General features: G+C 44.5%; 1 protein-coding gene, 1 long non-coding RNA gene and 1 pseudogene across 2 annotated transcripts; 2 read left to right on the top strand and 1 right to left on the bottom strand.

Moving 5' to 3' along the window:
- Positions 1–664: 664 nt before the first annotated feature.
- LOC119374213 (uncharacterized) lies at positions 665–2,210 on the top strand. Its single transcript, XR_007414411.1, has 2 exons — positions 665–748; positions 1,195–2,210. It is a non-coding gene; the product is annotated as an uncharacterized LOC119374213 (long non-coding RNA).
- Positions 2,211–6,377: 4,167 nt separating this feature from the next.
- Positions 6,378–10,214, bottom strand: LOC119375392 (uncharacterized). Its single transcript, XM_037645572.2, has 2 exons — positions 10,173–10,214; positions 6,378–9,258 (listed from the first exon to the last, which is right to left on the bottom strand). The coding sequence occupies exons 1-2, from the start codon at positions 10,212–10,214 to the stop codon at positions 8,212–8,214; spliced, it is 1,089 nt and encodes a 362-aa protein (XP_037501500.1). The 3' UTR covers positions 6,378–8,211.
- A 4,383-nt stretch (positions 10,215–14,597) lies between these two features.
- On the top strand, positions 14,598–15,772 carry LOC119374214 (uncharacterized; annotated as a pseudogene).
- The last annotated feature ends 2,630 nt before the right edge of the window (positions 15,773–18,402 follow it).

An 18,402-nucleotide genomic window follows, 5' to 3' on the forward strand; every position in this document is an offset into this window, starting at 1 on the left:
CTGTTTGCAGACAACAGCAGTCCTTTTGTGGGAAACAAGCAGCCTGCAGAACAACCACCATCATACATCATCAAGCACTTTGGGGGCATTGAATCGCCTTTGACTGCGGTTATTAAGGAGATGGAGAGGAGTGAGGAGGAAATTAGGCATGATGAAATTATTCGTGGCATTTCTGAAGAGGCCAGGAGATCACTGCTGCGTGAAAAGCTCAGCGCCCTGGTTCCGCTGCCTCACAAACCACTTCACATGTTGCAGCTGTCGGGTACTTTCCCCAAGCTAACCATGGCCCCACGAGACCACCTGAATGACCGTACTCCCGAGGAAAGAGCTTTCTACAGAACGTCGGTGGCATGCGAGTCGGTTCACGAGCTTTGCATTCTGACTGCTGGCCAGTCAAGTTGTCCGAGGTAACAACGGTTCTGAAAGCATGGCATAGGTGTACTGCTGACAGCGTTGTTTTTATCATGTTTATATTGTCTATGTATCTATGCAGGTGGTACAAGGAACGAAAGGTGCGAATTAGCAGCACTGGAGCGCATACCATCTTACGCACCCGCTAGGCCCCAAAGATGTACTGCACAGCATTCTGAAGTCCAGTTTTTTTTCGTCTGAGGCTACGATGTATGGTAAGTCTCAAGATTCTTGGATCTAAGCAGTATGAATTACGTATATGTGTTTTATAGGAATACGTATGGAGCCGGTGGCTAGGAAGGACTTTGAGCAGCAGCATGGTGTGACAGTGACAGAGGTAAGCAGTTCACTTACGTTTCATTTTGAGTGCTATGTACAGCCTACCTTGCAATACAAAAAAATATTAACATAAAAGTTGAGTCATTCTGCGACAAGTGTCCCAGCCTTGGTGCATGCACGTCACATATTTTCCTGTTAACATTTGCCCCTTTTTATTTTGCCACATTGAGTATTGTGGCGAAATATATCTGCTCGAAAAATATTTTCATGGCTGTGTCACCCTCTCAAAGTTCACTTTATTTTACTAACCTGTTCACAATGAGAAAATGTAGACATTAATTTTTTGTATTGAGCTTTGAAACTGTGCTTGTTCTACTACAGTGGTTCTAGTATTTAGTTGTCCAATTGAATAATTCCAAATTTTTTATGTAAGTGCCAGTTCCACATTTTCTAAAACAATGGAAATCTTTGAAGTTCATGATTGAGCGAAATTCAACATTTCAGGTGGGCCTGTTCCTTCATCCGCAACAGCCATGGCTTTGTGGAAGCCCCGACGGAATCTTTTCCCTCTCCGGCGAGACGTGTTTGCTGGAGATCAGGTGCCCTTACCGATGCAAGGACAAGGGGATTTTTGATGATTTGGGGAACAGCATTGTGGAATATGTGCATCATATTCATGGAAATGCCGCACTGAAGAAGTCACACAGGTATTACACGCAGGTCCAGATTTTGATGTACCTGATAAATGCAAAGCTCTGCTATTTTTTTGTATATTCGGGCAAACAAAGCGCGAGCATCCCTGTTGCTAGGGATGATGCCTTCCTGCTAGAAGCTATACCAACACTTGAGCAATTTTACTTTGAATGGATGTTGCCTGAACTTTTGAAGCGGCAAAGCTTGTAATAGACCTCTTCCGGGGTACGTCACAGCGTGACGTCACCGCTGCATGTGCAATGCGGCGGTTGGCAAAACACTCCCGCCGGTGGCTGAGTGGGGTGCAGTCGCTCGGTGCTTGGGGCAATTTTTTTTTTTCTTTTTGAAAGCTTAATCTACATCTCACAGTGGCAACATTAGCTGCGGTATGTGTCAGAGAACATCTAGGTGTGTGGTAAAGTGCGTGATGAAATATTTGCCACGCTGGCTAGCTGTTTATCTCGGAGAAGTGAACACACGTGGCGGCCTGTGCGAGGAAGAGCGGCATCGTCTTCGAAAATGTGCAGTGTTGACTGTGGCGTGTAGTGTGCGTTGAAAGGCATCGACAATATTGGTTCACCTTTACGGACGGTGAAACTGGGAATATTGTGCGTGGTGTGTGCAGTGTTAATAACGCGATGTGTCCTGTTGGCGAAAACACTGGTAATCGTTGTGGGCCGGTTGCAGTAACCGGTTGTCGATGGAACTTTACGATCTGACATTTTAGTCAAGGTAAAAATGCATTTGATGCGATCATCTGTGAGTGGGTACATCTCGGCGTATGTGCGGCGTGCAGAAAAATAAAACTGCATGATCTTCGGGTGATATATACGACTACGCGTGAGCTATAAGCATGTTGTAGCGTTGCCGAATCTGCATATACGCTTCACCATGGCTATAACTCGTATTATCTGATACCTGATACATGTTAGTGGAAACAGCGGAGATTTTCGTTTATCTATTTTGTACTTTTACGGCTCAATCCTTATGAAGTGACAATGCGCATTAGAAGTTTGTGTATCAGGCCTAAAGGAGTAATATAGGTACGAAAACACGTTATAGGTGTCAAATGCAGCAAGGTAACTGTGCCAGATAATATTATATGTTATTAAGTTGTCGGGTTTTACATCACATGAATTTTCACTGGGTTACTGAGAAACGCAGTGGCAGAATTTCACTTTAATTTTCACGAGGATATGTTAACTTCAGCCTAACACACAGCAAGAAGTGTTTCTTTTCTTTTTTTTTTTTTTCATTCATCTACGATCAGACTTTTGCACAGTGAGTGAGAATCTTATCCGTGACGTCGCGCACAGCAGCCCAAAACCATGCTGCCGCCAATGCTGTACCTCGTTTAAAACTGCATTGCACATGCCACGATGGAAATTGAATAAGTTTACATCCATGCCATGCAAATACTTCTCAAAGTGCCAGTCACCGTGTAGATTCAAAACGTTCACTTTCGAAAAACATCAGATTTTTTTATGGCTGCCATTTACGTGGGTGAAGCCCACTGTGTGCTAGTCGCGTCTCTCAGTACTCTAAATAAAGTTTCTCCATCCATCCATCTACGACAAGCAAATTTCCACTCTATGAGCAGTGACACTTCCGCGACCCCCTTCTTTCAAAAGCTGTGACTTTAGGACATAGCAATGTAGAAATTTCTGTCGAAGGAATGCAGACACGCAGCTCTGCTATGCAGAAATATTCCGCCGGCGGAACTTTCTTGCCAACCAGCACCTGCTCTGAGAGATGGTATGGTGGGCGGGGTGCCCGCAGTGACGTCACACTGTTTACAAACAGGGAGAGGTCTATTGAAAAGGTTCCTTCAAGCAGTAGAGCATAAAGACTATTGAAGGTGGCTACTGCCTCCTGGCAGCTTAAAGAGGCCCTGCGGCACTTTCGTAACTGTTCTTTTTTTTTTAGGACTGGAGTGCGTGTAGTAATGAAAGCCCACACGAACGCAAAAAGAATTATGCAAATTGGTGCACTCGAAATGAAGTTATTCATCTTCAAAGTTCAAAACTCTAGCAGACTACAACGAGAAACGGTCCCTCTCGCATTTCACTCTGCCGCTGATGTCAGTGTCTGTTTTCAATCACCGTGCGCCTTTTACAGAGGCAAACCGGAAGACTCGCCTCGCGGTGGCCAATGTGCAGCGCTCCTAGCATCATTTTGTAACTAAGTTTTCAGGTTTAAAAGCAGAACTCCTTTTGTATTTCATGAAGTGCTTCAACAGTGCTTGCATAAATTTTAGCCCTCAGTTGTGTGCCATATCTGGGACTTATGAATATTACATGCGACATTTCGCTTCAACCAATCAAAACACACGAACAGTGTTGTCACTTCCGGTCGTAAAAATAGCCAGTGTGTGTCGCTCTATTCTGAAAACAATGTGGTTTCTTCGTTGAAATATACATTATAATGGCTCTCTTTTGGGTGTTGCCGCTTGCACAACAGTATAGGTGCATTCCGCATTTCGAGAAGCGGTAAAACCTACACGCTCAATTTGTGTCGCAGGCCCCTTTAACTGCAGCGCAATGTTTGTATGTAGCGCGGGACTTCTTGAAAATTTTTACTCCTCGGAGTGCTGCTTGTTCATATGGGCCTCCTTCATAAAGTCCTGTGATAGTGTGTGATGGTAGGTGATGTGTGGCACTAGTTTTGCATTTCACTTGTGTGCGTTTTTTTCGGGCATTGCTACATTTATTGAAACTTTATATGTTTATCTGTGACAAGTGTCGGATCAGTTGTGGAACCAATGTCGTTGCCTTAATGCGAACTGTGATGGCCTAGTTTTGGCATTTTACTTGTGTTTCCTGGTCAAGCGTTGCTGTATTTATTGAAACTTTATATGCTTATCTGTGACAAGTGTCGGATCAGTTGTGGAACCAATGTCGTTGCCTTAATGCGAACTGTGATGGCCTAGTTTTGGCATTTTACTTGTGTTTCCTGGTCAAGCGTTGCCGTATTTATTGAAACTTTATATGCTTATCTGTGACGAGTGTCGGATCAGTTGTGGAACCAATGTCGTTGCCTTAATGCGAACTGTGATGGCCTAGTTTTGGCATTTTACTTGTGTTTCCTGGTCAAGCGTTGCTGTATTTATTGAAACTTTATATGCTTATCTGTGACGAGTGTCGGATCAGTTGTGGAACCAATGTCGTTGCCTTAATGCGAACTGTGATGGCCTAGTTTTGGCATTTTACTTGTGTTTCCTGGTCAAGCGTTGCTGTATTTATTGAAACTTTATATGCTTATCTGTGACGAGTGTCGGATCAGTTGTGGAACCAATGTCGTTGCCTTAATGCGAACTGTGATGGCCTAGTTTTGGCATTTTACTTGTGTTTCCTGGTCAAGCGTTGCTGTATTTATTGAAACTTTATATGCTTATCTGTGACGAGTGTCGGATCAGTTGTGGAACCAATGTCGTTGCCTTAATGCGAACTGTGATGGCCTAGTTTTGGCATTTTACTTGTGTTTCCTGGTCAAGCGTTGCTGTATTTATTGAAACTTTATATGCTTATCTGTGACGAGTGTCGGATCAGTTGTGGAACCAATGTCGTTGCCTTAATGCGAACTGTGATGGCCTAGTTTTGGCATTTTACTTGTGTTTCCTGGTCAAGCGTTGCTGTATTTATTGAAACTTTATATGCTTATCTGTGACGAGTGTCGGATCAGTTGTGGAACCAATGTCGTTGCCTTAATGCGAACTGTGATGGCCTAGTTTTGGCATTTTACTTGTGTTTCCTGGTCAAGCGTTGCTGTATTTATTGAAACTTGACATGCATGTCTTTGACAAGTATTAAATCATAGTTTACACTAAGAGTGTGTCCATCGAATGATCTCATCAGAAAAGAACACCTTTTTTGTATGGTGGAATAAGACTACTCGCCTGTTTGTGTAACAGTGAGAAAAATGTGGGAAAAATAAAGAGCAATTTTAAAACTTCCACACGCTTAAGATTTTATTGGTAGATTAAAAACGGGTCACTCTTCTGGTGCCTTGAATATGTTTAAAGGCATGATACAGACAAAAGCCATGAACAATGTGTCAACAGCACAAATAGACATGTGGACAGGAAACTGATCATAGCACTCATTAAAGGGCCCCTCACCAGGTCACATTTAGATGCTGGAAGTTGTGTGCCCAGTGAACAGCATTATGCCGCAAGAATTTTTCAGATCTGTGCATTATGAGCCGAGAAAAATATTTCGAAGCGGCCAAAAGCATGATGCGAGGTAACGAGTTTCAAACCCTGGCCACTCGACTAGCGTAGCCTTCGCAAGCCAAATTCCTTCCTTGCCCCCTTCGACCCGCATGACGCATACGCATGAACACGTCATGCACACGCAAGCGCACGAGTCCATAACGTGCCCGAACCAGCCCGAGACCCGAGTGGTGTTGTGTCAGCGATCGCTCAGCAAGCTATGTCGAATGCGCCCACGCCGATCACTGTGAAAGCTGCGACATTTGTGTGGGCACGAGACTAGTGGTATCATCAGCCAGTGCCAAATGAACATTTGGTTAGACGAGGGAGAATAAATAGGCCGAATTAGTGCTTGAACGCGGTAAAAAATTACTTTCGTTTCCAGGGCTGGCGTCTGCTCAACGCGCTAACCGCGTGAACACGAACGCATGCAAAGCGGAGGCCCATTAGTTTCACATCTCGCTTGGATTCGCGGAAAAAAAAAAGAAAAACCCGCATGCACTGCATTTGTATCTTGATATTTTTCTCAAATTTAATTATTCTACAAACGAAACTAATTATGCATGCTACACACGTCGTGTAAAATGTTTATCGCAGTGTGACGTGCTACTGTGTGCTACGCCGGAGCACAAATGTCTACGTATACAGGAGCAACGTTGGAGCACACACATCTACATAGGGCGATTTAATGATGTACATCAACCTTTCTTTCTTGGGGCGTGTGCCATCGAGAGGAAGGAGAGTGGCGTTCAGCTTAAAATTTGACCTCTTTTCGCGGCGCGTAGCATCGCGAAATTTGGCAAGCGTGATCGTGAGCCTCCAGCGTTTGCATTGCGCTTGTCACCTCAAAATGGTCAAACCTGGTGAGGGGGCCTTTAAGTGCCAAACAAGTACATGCGAGTGCACTGTTGTAAGATGTGAATGCGTATTTTGGCATCAATTTTCAAGCTTTTAAAAATGCAGGTATACCTGAATGGAAGGCACTGCAGCTGTTTTGAGATTTCCTGTTAAAATCTTTAACAGAGCATACATAACTTCCCATTGAAGAAATACAGTACTTCAATATAGGTGCAAAATAATCGAAATGTTAAAGATTAGGGATATCTCCATACAAGCAGCACCAAAGTGAGAACAAAAACTACCATATCAAGAGTGTAGAATTGCAAAGCAAAAGTGGTTACAAATCTAGAAACAATAACTAGCGAAATAACTTTATACATCATGCAATGTATTGCATGTCTCGCTGTAAATGTGGCGACAGAACATGAGTAACTAACTACATTGCACTTTGTGCAGTAGTGATACAATCAAAAAACCAGAGAGGACATAGCTCTGAAGTTTCTAACAATAAACGTACCAACTGAACATGTCATTTGAAGTACAACGCTGTCTTCCTCCATTTGTGCCAAAAAATGACTGCATATTATTCAGAGGATTCATCAGTGCAGACTACTCTGCTGAGAAGCATGAAGGTGTGGCTACCGTTTAGTAACCACTCATTTAACAGTGTATGGAAATGATAATACAGGGGCTTGTTCAAGTCCACCAGGTTGCTGTAGTAGTGATAGTGCTCGGCTGCTGACCCGATAGTTGCGGGCTCTGTCCCTGCATTAGCTGTTGCATTTTAACGGAGGCAAAAGGCTAGACAAGTGTACGTAGATTTGGGTACACGTTGAAAAACCCCAGGAGGTCAGTATATCCAGAGTCGTCCACTACAGCATCCCTCGTAATGTTGTTACGTGGAGAGAACAAGTCAGACGCTAGCTAGCAACAACACAGCTCAGGCAAGAACGTTGACTTCATCTTTTCAACCAGACTCCCTTCAGGGTCTAACCCACTATGCACTGTGAATGAAAGAACCACGCAACATAACCCTTGACGGTCGGCGAAAGCGCCGACCCGGCACATCTATGGGTCCACAGCAGTAGAGTAGTGAACAGGATTGGCATATCCCTGTGTATGCGATGCTGGACAACGGACATCTGCCCTAGCGGTCGGTCACCGAAATCAAAAAGATATTGGTAAGACCTGAGTAAGACCTTAACAATATTGTGGTTGCACATGTAAAATTCTACAACTTACTAACGGCCGATTCAGACGCACATCAAAAAGCTGCAACTGAAACCTCTATCCTCATGCCACCATGGTGGCACAGTGGTTACGGTGCTCGACGACTACCGATCCAAACGTCGAGAACTTGATCCCTGCCGTGGCAGTTGCTTTTCGATGGCCATAAAATGCTAGAGGCCTGCATACCTAAATTTAAGTGGATATTAGAAACTCCAGGTGACCAAATTTCCAGAGCCATACTTAATGATGTGCCTATAAGCATATGGTGGTATCGGCATGTAAAACCCCAAACATTATCATTATTATTATTAGTACTAGTAGAAGTATTAAAAATTTCTTGAAGTGCTTAGTAGGCCCAGTCAGGAGGTTTAAGTGCTCCTTTTGCCTTACCCCGTGGGCAAACCATGTATATGTGTTATATGAATAAATATGCTTGCTTGCTTGAAAAAAAAAAAGCCAAACTGGTCTTAGTTTAAAAATTGAATTTTTTTCATTAATGGTTTGCTAAATGTGGCAGTTGCTAGGCTGGATGACAAGATCTGAGCAAATTACTTTGGTTTAATTATTGGAGCCTGAAGATTAGCCAGCACACAGCACATGTGAAATACATCAGTCATCAAAGGAATCATTTCTGTTGGCACCCTGCTGTTCAAGATATTGTGCACTTTAATTCTCTGGATTGCCCTTTCCACATGAATTCGCACTTGGGCAATGTTGTACGTGTCCATTACTTCTTGGGCACTGAACTGACGGCCCTGCAGAAATGGGGGCATGACAAACACAGCATTGCGTTCACCCAGAACCGTGCGTATTCCGGGAAATCCTTTGTCTGCAAGCACCTTATCGCCGGCCTTAACAATATCAAGGAAAGTTGAATCTACCGTGATATGTGTGTCAGACACCCTGCCCCCATATGCGTCGGAGTGGAAACAAATCATGCCACCGGGTGTGAGTGCAACGAGGTACTTCAAAGTATAACCACTTTTGTACTGAGAGTACAGAGTCCTCTGCTGCTGTACAGTTGGTGGCTGCTCAGTGCGGATTTCTGTACAATCAATTATGAGTGTGCAGTCAGGATAGTGCACCCGAAAACATTCTGGCATGGTAGCCTGAATAACTCGGAGCGGAGGACGAAAAACCCATTTGCTTGTCGCAAATGCCAATGTCTTCAGGACACTTTTAAAATGCCGTGAGGCCGACCTTTCATTTATGCTGAAAAGTGTTGCAAGCGATGAATAACTGATTCCTAGTTTTAGTTTCGTAAGAAACAGCAGCAGTCTGTCCTCATTAGAAACATCGCACTTTCGCTCACTGAAGGCTGGAAACAAGCTCAATAGTAGAGAAAACACCACAGAAGTTACATTGCACAAGTCCTCAAGGGCACTAGTGCATTTTGAAACACTGTCATAGCCAGCGAAATAGCTCGTCCGATGGTCTGGACCACAGTGCTTGCTGGCGACGGCAGGAGTGTGCTGCACTTCACAGTTCCTTGTCTCCTGGTGGGAGATCTGGGTGGATGAATTGTTGCCTTGGGTGCAGCAAATGAATACAGAAAAGCTTGTAGTTGATTCACTTTCCTCTGGCGTTTGAGTTTCCTAAGAGAAATTCCGTGTTTATTAGGAAACTGCTGCTGTCACAATTATTACACTTGACAGGTACTGAAGTTTACATAACATACTAAAAAACTATGTGTCAAACCTTGTACGCATAAATAAAGTAAACAATTTCAATGCACCAGCTAATCTGCTTTGTCTATAATGTTGTATTCTATTCATAGACTCATGTTTTCCATATGCAGCTGATCCATTTTATTTTCATGATCCCAATTTGTCAGCTTCTACAATGATTTTAACTGTGTACAGGAAAGCACTACTTAGAAGACTAGGTACTAAGAAAAATTTCGTCATTATTTCAAAATGTGCTCGAAAACTAAACATTGAGGCAGGTGCTTAAACTACTGTCAGTGTAACTGACTCCACGCTTTCAGATATGTTAGAGCTTAAAACCTAAAATAGATTTTCTGAGGGAATCATGCTGATCCAAATGGGAATGCTGAAGTATATACGTATGATGCAAAGCTTCATAGGAGTGGTTAACAAATGCTGCCCAACTAATGGCACCACATGTGCCCGAGTTGGCTTCGATCCTATGCAATTCATAACCTTGGGCAGCAGTTAATTTCACGTATCGCAAACATCACAATATTTATATTTCTTGTGCCATGTTGCCACTCAATAAATATACATTTCAGGATTTCATAGTTTTGTGCTCGGTGTGTCATAGTGGTACATATACATCCTCGACAATTCGCCAATAATGGGAACATAGTGAATGATTGAAGCATAAAAATTAAACTGAAATAAGACTATCAATATAATGTGCTATTCCTAAAAAAGACTGGTGCGCTTACAATATTACAACATTATCTGCTAATTTATCATGTAAGAAAAAAAGTTTAATGCACAGAGCAGAGATCCACTTAGTTACAATATCTCATCAGTTAACATACTGTGTATAGAAGGTTGTTAACTGACACTACAATGCAGAGCATATAAGCTTGATGTATGCATCCACAAATACATCAGACAACAAACCGTAGAATGAAAGAAAGGGAATTTCAAGGGCTCGTTTTTCCTTGTTAGACACAAATTAACTAGATCTAACAGACCAGAAAACCCAAGGAAAGTATAGGGGATATTCTTTGTAGTAATTGTAGTGTAAGAATGTAAAGTGGACGAAAAGATAGTTTGTCGCTGGCAGGAACCAAACCTGCGACCTTCAAATGTTGCAGGTTCAGTTCCTGCCAGCGGCGAACTATCTTTTCGTCCACTTTACTTTCTTCAGATTTTACACTACAATTACTACAAAGAATATCCCCTATACTTTCCTTGGGTTTTCTGGTCTGTTAGATCTAATTAACAAACCATGAAGTCATTTCAAATCACCAGAAAAGGCAAAGAAAGCGTCAAATCAATATTTTTTGCTGATGAAATGTATTGAGATGCTTCTGCTAATAGACATTTCCTGATAAAGCTCACCACTGATCTCGTTGCTCGGTGGACCTCGGCAGCTTCGCACAAAAGGTTCAGAGCATCCCATGCTGCTGAATCTGTGCAGTCATCAACCTGTTCGGCTGGTACAGAGATGGAACTACTGTCGCTGTCTTCAGCAACAACTTCCACCATCCCTGGCGCTCTGTGCATCCACCTGCAAAAGCAAAGGAAGTAAAAGTGTGGAAACCTATCTCTAGGAAATTCGGGCTGTGTTCAGGTCAGCTATAAAAACTGCGACCGCACCTGTATTCTGAACTAAGTTATACTAGATGAAAAGTGATGTCACAGTAACAAATAATAAGTGAACAACGGTGATGCCAACAACTTGAAGGCAATTATAAACATCAGCATGACAAGTTAAATGCGGCTGAAGTTCCCCTTTCTGATACTGTTTTTTGTCCCCGGCAGCAGTACCCCATCCCATGGCAGGAATACATTTCACATTAAGGGACTTCAGTTGGAAGTGGGCTCTGTGTTGACTTGTCACTCTTCGTCATGCCATTTCTTGTTAAAATTTTTAGCATTACATATCAGTTAGACCGACACCGAACTCTACTGAGGCGCAGAAGTAAGCACGTGCAAAAACTGATACGTATCACATATAATTATTTTTCACAGCATGAGAATTCAGCGGCTACCTGTTGAACCTCGAAAGCTGTTGAGCAGGAGCTGTCGACCGCCTCTTGTATACAGGAGGAAATATTGTAGGAAGGTAACCAGGATGATGCTCGATGGTGCTTTTTTCGCCGTTGACGAAATGCCTCGAGCATATCCTGGTATTCTCGTTCGGTTGCCAAGATGACAGGTCATCGGCACTGAAACATTGAATTGAGAGCAATCAGCTGACACTGAATAACGCGAAAACAAAACGTGTGCAAGTGTGCGCGAACAAAACGCAAATATCCGAATACGCGACGAGTGCTGAAGCAATCAGCTGACAAGAACAAGAAAACAAAAAACGTGTGCGCGAGAGAAGCGGTAATTTCCGAATACTCCACGTGTTACGCGGTGCACTCCAGCCTTATTTCTGTCGTACTAAGCGCGAGAAAGCATCGGCATTAATGAGCCCGTTCCAGCAGTCTAGTCATCGTCCTGGTGCACAAAGGAGCGGCAAGGCACGTTGACAAATTAATGCTTGGAAAAATGCGCCGTGCGTCCAAGCTTTTACGACGTTAGTGACAACCACTGTGCGTGTTTTAACACACGCTTGTGAGCAGTTGTAACGTTGCCGTGCGTTGCACGAATGCTTCCCGTTATTGTTTTTGCTCTGATGTCGTTTAACGAAAATTCGCAAGGGCGACACTTACTTGACACGCCGAACAGCTGCGATCCACTTCTGCCACCGAGTTGCTTCCCACGGTCTCGATGGGAAACGATACATCATGATGCCGACATCCCCTTCTTTATTGTGGCAATCTTTAACGCAGCAGTATCTGCGTTTGTTCTTTTTTTTTTCACCTCTGACGACGGAGTTGTCAACGGGCTGCGGTAAATCCATTGCGCCTGTTCGCAATGCGCACAACGGTGGAATGGCGCGAAGGGCCGCCCCGTGGGTTCTAATCACCGCTGCTAGGCGGCGCGACGTGTACAAGCGAACTGCATTGCCGGGTGCCTATAGTTGACGTAACTTCACGTCGAAAAGAGGACACCGCTGTATTGTATACGCGATCGTGCACCTAAAGTTTGTAATTCCAGTACGCACACAACAACAAGCACGCAGCGAGCACCCACCGCACAATACATACATCACGTAGTCCGATAACAACAACATAAGTTTATTGCCCTTTCGTTGAACGACACAGCCTCTAAAAACGTACGATGCCTTCGGCGAATGTTATGTACGGCGCGTCAGACGCCAAAAACAAAAGTTCACGTGTATTCTGAGTTGACACAATGAGTAAGAAGCAACAGAGCGCACATCCGAGAGCTTCGCATGCAAATATCATGCATTAGTAATCAGCAATGAAGCGGACGTGTACGTACACATGAAAAGTGACACCCGGTACTTTCCGCAGTGCACGCGATTTGCACCCGGTATACGCAACCATACGCAACAGCTGGGCCTTGCTTAGCTTTCCTAACGAACACACACACAAGGAGCACCATGCGTGAATTGACCGCGCCGCGGCGCGCGGCGCCGCTTGCACGGCGAAAAAAAAAAGGGCTCGAATCGCGCATGCGCTTGCAAACGACACGACGGAAATCGCGAAATATTTCGAGGCTCCTTCGCTAGGAGGCGATGCGGGTGTTTGCGATCTGGAGGCTTCACAAATGTGACGTCAGGGCCTATCCTTATTTTTCCTTCCTCCATGAGTGCCATTCCAATTCTCACGTAGCCGGCAAAATAGACAGCTTCGAGAAGACAGCATCGAAGACGAAAACGATGCAGGTTACTTTGCTGTCCAAACATGATGGCGGCTCAGCGAAATGCTTGCGTATACTTGCGTAGCTCGGATGTCGCCGGTATGGTCGTCTTTACACCAGTAGGCGCTTTTCCAGGCGCTCAATGTAAGCTACGTTAAATTTTTCATAGGTTTGAACACGAAAGAGACTAAAGAAAGAGCATTTACGTTTGTTTTTCGTAGCTTTCTCTGCTCGACGCGAGGTGGCATCACGTCGCTTGGTAGGACGAGGAAGTTAAAAGGGCCATACACTCTAAGACAAAATCGAGTATTTTGGGAGTGTTTCTGCCACACAACAACAATCGTCATCTACCTCGCGTGCTTTCCTCGCGTTATCACCGCGGTCGCGGCACTTCCTGGTCATGAATGGCGCGCGCGTTATCAGCGTGACATAGCATTCTTGACAGGAAAGTGACGAGAGCTGGGTTTTTAAGAAAGGAAACGCGAGCAAGCCAGATGACGATTATTGTTGTGTGGCAGAAATCCTCCCCAAATACTCGATTTTGTCTTAGAGTGTAGTAAAACGTCAGGAAGCCTCCAAGGAACACAGATACGCTAAGCAGAGGGGGGAACCGGAAGGAAGATGATGTCGAAATAAAATTGGATAACTTCTTAAGCTGCAGAAGGGAAGCATCCCATCTTATCAATGAAAAGATTAGAAGAAAGGGGGCCCCTGACGGCATCCAAATTATGCTCATAAAGAAATTGGGTCCAAAGTCTAAGCACACATTAAGAGAGGCAGCGAGCAAAACAATAATGGATGGTGAGGTCCCCGATGGGTGGAAACTAAGCAGGATGAGCGTGATCTATAAAGGAAAGGGGGACAAAGCAGACATAAACAACTACCGCCCTATAACAGTGACATCAGTAGTTTACAGGCTGGTGATGCAAATTATAAGGGAAAGGCTGCAGGCATGGGTTGAGGATGAGGGGGTGCTGGGGGAACTGCAAAACGGGTTCCGGGAACAAAGGAGGTTGGAGGACAATCTGTTCTCATTGACGCAGTGCATTGAAATTGCAGAAAAAGAGCACAGACCCCTGTAGCTGGCATTTCTGGATATCAAGGGAGCCTACGCTAGTGTGATTCAAGAGGACTTGTGGGAAATACTGGACACACTAGATGTGGAAGATGGAATAACTAATCTCTTAAAGGATATTTATAATGGTAACACGGTAGTTATAAAATAGGAAAAGCAGGTATCCAAGTCTATAGAGATACAACGAGGGCTAAGACAGGGGTGTCCCCTGTCACCCTTGTTACTTATGCTGTACCTAAGAGGATTAGAAGCCAAATTAGAAGAGAGTGGACTTGGCTTCAGCCTCTCTTTTGTAAAGCAAGGAAAACGCATTGAACAGTCATTACCAGCATTGGTGTATGCAGATGATATAGTATTAACGGCCGACAATAAGGAAGATTTGCAGGGATTGATAGCCATCTGCGGTAATGAGGGAGATAGGTTAAATTTGAAGTTCCGTAAGGAAAAATCGGCACTCATGATTTTTAATGATAACCAAGGCAGTGAGCGTAGGATACAGGAGGTCACGCTGGAAATAGTGGATAAATACAAATATCTTGGTGTGTGGATAAGCAACGGGGCTGAGTATCTAAGGGAGCACGAAAGATACGTGGCGACTAAAAGTAACAGGAATGCAGCTGTAATGAAAAATAGGGCAGTGTGGAATTACAATAGGTGTGATGTTGTGAGAGGGATCTGGAAAGGGGTCATGGTTCCTGGCCTGACGTTCGGCAATGCGGTCTTATGTATGAGATCAGAGGTTCAACTTAACACAGCGCACACACACGAACACAGAAGAATAAGGAAACGACGACACGAGCGCTGTGTCGTCGTTTCCTTATTCTTCTGTGTTCGTGTGTGTGCGCTGTGTTAAGATGAAGATTTACCAACTTGCCCAAATATCCACTTTACCAAGAGGTTCAAGCAAGATTAGAAGTTAAGCAACGTGGCATAGGTAGGCTGGCTTTGGGAGCACACGGGAATACACCAAATCAGGGGGTACAAGGTAATATGGGATGGACATCATTTGAGGGCAGGGAAGCTAGCAGCAAGATAAAATTTGAGAAGCGATTGAGAGAAATGGGGGAGGAGCGTTGGGCTAGGAAGGTTTTCAGCTACTTGTACATGAAGAATGTCGATACAAAATGGAGGAAGCGGACCAGAAAATTGGCAAGTAAATACTTATAAAACGGCAGGAGACCGAATCAAAGGGAACTATCCGTTAAGAAGAAGGTGAAAGAAACTGGGAGGGACATGTGGAAAATAGGGATGAGTACGAAATCAGCACTGGAGACCTACCGAACTTTTAAGCAGGAAATTGCCAAGGAAAGGATCTATGATAATACTCGGGGTAGTTCTCTACTGTTTGAGGCCAGGACGGGAGTATTGCGGACCAAGACGTACCGAGCCAAATACGAAGGAATAGACACGTTATGTAGTGCGTGTGGAGAGGAGGAGGAAACTGCTGAACACTTGATACTGGTCTGTAAAGGGCTTCACCCTATAGTTCAAGAAAATTACGCAGAATTGTTGAAAGCATTGGGGTTTAGGGACAATAAAGGTAAAATAGACTTTAAGCGGGTAGAAATAACGAGGAGGAGGTTATCTGATTGGTGGCTACAATCAAGGCGCGAGTGAAAATTCCTTCACCTAAGGAGGAAGTGCTAGTACATACATAGTGCTAGTATTTAACTGTATTAAGGCTAGGTGGCGTGAGCCGCCGCGCGATCTAAAGGGTACAGCCTTATCCATCCATCCGTCTTCTAGACGCATTCCATTTCTCGGACAGCATGAGCTCGATGCTGTCTTCTAAGCTGTCAGCGTAGACTGTCTACGATGCTGTCCAGAATTGGAACACGGCCTATGTAAACACCGCCATTGCCTTACCATTGTCATTGTTGCCTTCGCAGTTATTTACAGATCGGATAAAATTGGCACTATTCAATGTTAGGAATACTGGCGATATAAATCAAACACGGGAATTTTGACGAATTAAAACATGGAGACAGTGCTTAATGTTCATTTAGAATATTTCTAGGAAATATTCAAGGCCATTTAGGATATTTACTGTGTGCGGAACCACTGTGCGGAACTCGCAGCGCAGGAAGATGCGTTTGCAGTCACTTTCGCTAGATGGCGCCACTATATCCACTTGAGTTCGAGATCGCAGCCGAGTGCGTGTCTCCTGACTGAGTTTTGAGTCGCAGTGCGTCGTCGTCTTCGCTTTCTGTTTACGCGTACTTACAGCTCTACTTCGCGTTAGCTCACTTTCATTCATTACGGTGAAGACTAAATGCCAGCGTCAAGTCTAGCACGTGTCTCAGGGGCTGGTAACGCTCGCCCGGTAGTGTAATGGCTGCTATATGGCAGCGCCCTTATTGCCGGAGATTCTAATGCATGGGCCCTATGGGGAACTTTTGCTCGCTTTGTACTAACTGTATGACCGGCCTCTCCGAAGAGAGTGCTCACGGAACTCTAGGAAAAGAGGGCGCCTGAGAAAGTGGCAACTTCACGCTCCAATTCTGTCACTTTGCCGCGCGGCTGAGCTGTTTCATAGCAGTGTCGCTTTCCGCAGGATGTGTTTTTCCACCAAGCTCGAGGAGTGGCTCATGACCGCTTGAAACATATAAGCGCGCTATCTTGAGCAACGTACTACTAATGGCGTGCTATCACTCTTTTTTTTTCGGTAAAAGAAGTCCCGCGAAATAAGAAACTACCACGTGACTATACTGGGACAATGGATGGATGAATGAATGCTTTCGCCTTCGACTGTTAGATTGTAACATGCTGCCGACATTTTTTTTTTTTTCACTGCCCGCTGTTACTCTAACCACAGCAGACGCATAAGAAAGAGAAAGTTTGATGATGATGATGATGATGATTATGATAATTGTGATGATGATAATCATAATAAGAAGAAGAATATGATGGGCCTTTGACGGGCCTCGCCTTTCGGTAGAGTAGTTTCTCTTCTTATTTTTTTAAGCATAGTTCAGTGACGAACGCGAAAAACACGGCGCCCGCAAGCGCTACGAATTGCGGTGCTCGAAGGTACGCCGGTCACATGTGTAGATATTTATATGCGCGGTTTTCCAATGATTTATGCTCTCTCGATCGTGGGCTTGTCGGCAATCAGCCGTTTGTGATATGGCAATGTGATCTTTCATCGAGGTCACTTTCCATTTGATGTTGCCACATTTCATTGTTACCTGGATATGAAGGCATGGCCGTCGTTGTCGCCTGTAACAACTGAAGTGCTGCGCTCAGCTAAGCACGTGGAATTTCCGCATCGAGGAAGGCAACATTAAAGAGGAGGGAGCATGGCGCAGTGCGATAGAAAGAAAGAAAAAAAATACTAGTACGTCAAGCACCTAACAGGGGAAGGGCTCTCGAGTTAGGTAGGTAAATAATATCAGTTATTAAACAATTACGCACTTGTGTTTTGTGTCTTTGTTCCACCAGGTGGATAACAAGGGTCTTGCTTGAGCGTAACCTTTGCTTCAGCCTTTTTCAAACTGCCTGCCAAAGACGCAGAATAATCGATCGGCTAAAAAAAAAACTGCATTTATCGTTTAATGGCTGAGCCGATGAAATACTAATTTTCAATCAATGAAATAAGTTAATGAGCCATCCCTAGGCCAGAGCGGCAGACCGCCGGCTCGCTCTGGCTTAGACGTTGTCGGGGCCCCGCGCCATCTATGTAGTCAATCGCCTGCCAACGTACCGTATATGACCGCTGGTTTTCCGCAAGTTCGGTTTTAGAAACACGTACGCATTCGGCGCTGCATATGCAGCGGAGTTTTCTGATGTGGTTGCAACGCCAGAATGCACAGCCTAGCGGACATAACCAGCAAAATTGAGCCGTGATATAGGGCAAGATGCGAAAGCGACGCGCGCGTCTCTCCCCACCATAAGTAGGCGAACCATAACCACAATTTCTTCTTGGCTCTAGAGGAGGTATTCACGTGACGTCATCCGCAAGGGGCTCTAGCGCGGCAGTCGCCATACTCGTGGCCCTGCTCGCGGACGTGATCGTTGAACTGCAAAGCTCTCGGTAGCACGTGTTGTTTTGATTAGGGGCGAAGCACATTAGGGTCGAGGCATGTCCCGTGTCCGGCGAGGTGGCGGCGTCTCTCAGTTTTGCATAGACCGCTAGGGACGCTGCGGTGCACAAGGGCGTATCATAATTGCGACGAAACAATATAAAACACCTAGAAGCACGAACCCTTTATACTAGTCGGTCATTTCAACGTAGAAATTATAGACCT

The sequence above is a fragment of the Rhipicephalus sanguineus genome, chromosome 11 (genome assembly GCF_013339695.2).
Source record: "Rhipicephalus sanguineus isolate Rsan-2018 chromosome 11, BIME_Rsan_1.4, whole genome shotgun sequence".
Lineage (NCBI taxonomy): Eukaryota > Metazoa > Arthropoda > Arachnida > Ixodida > Ixodidae > Rhipicephalus > Rhipicephalus sanguineus.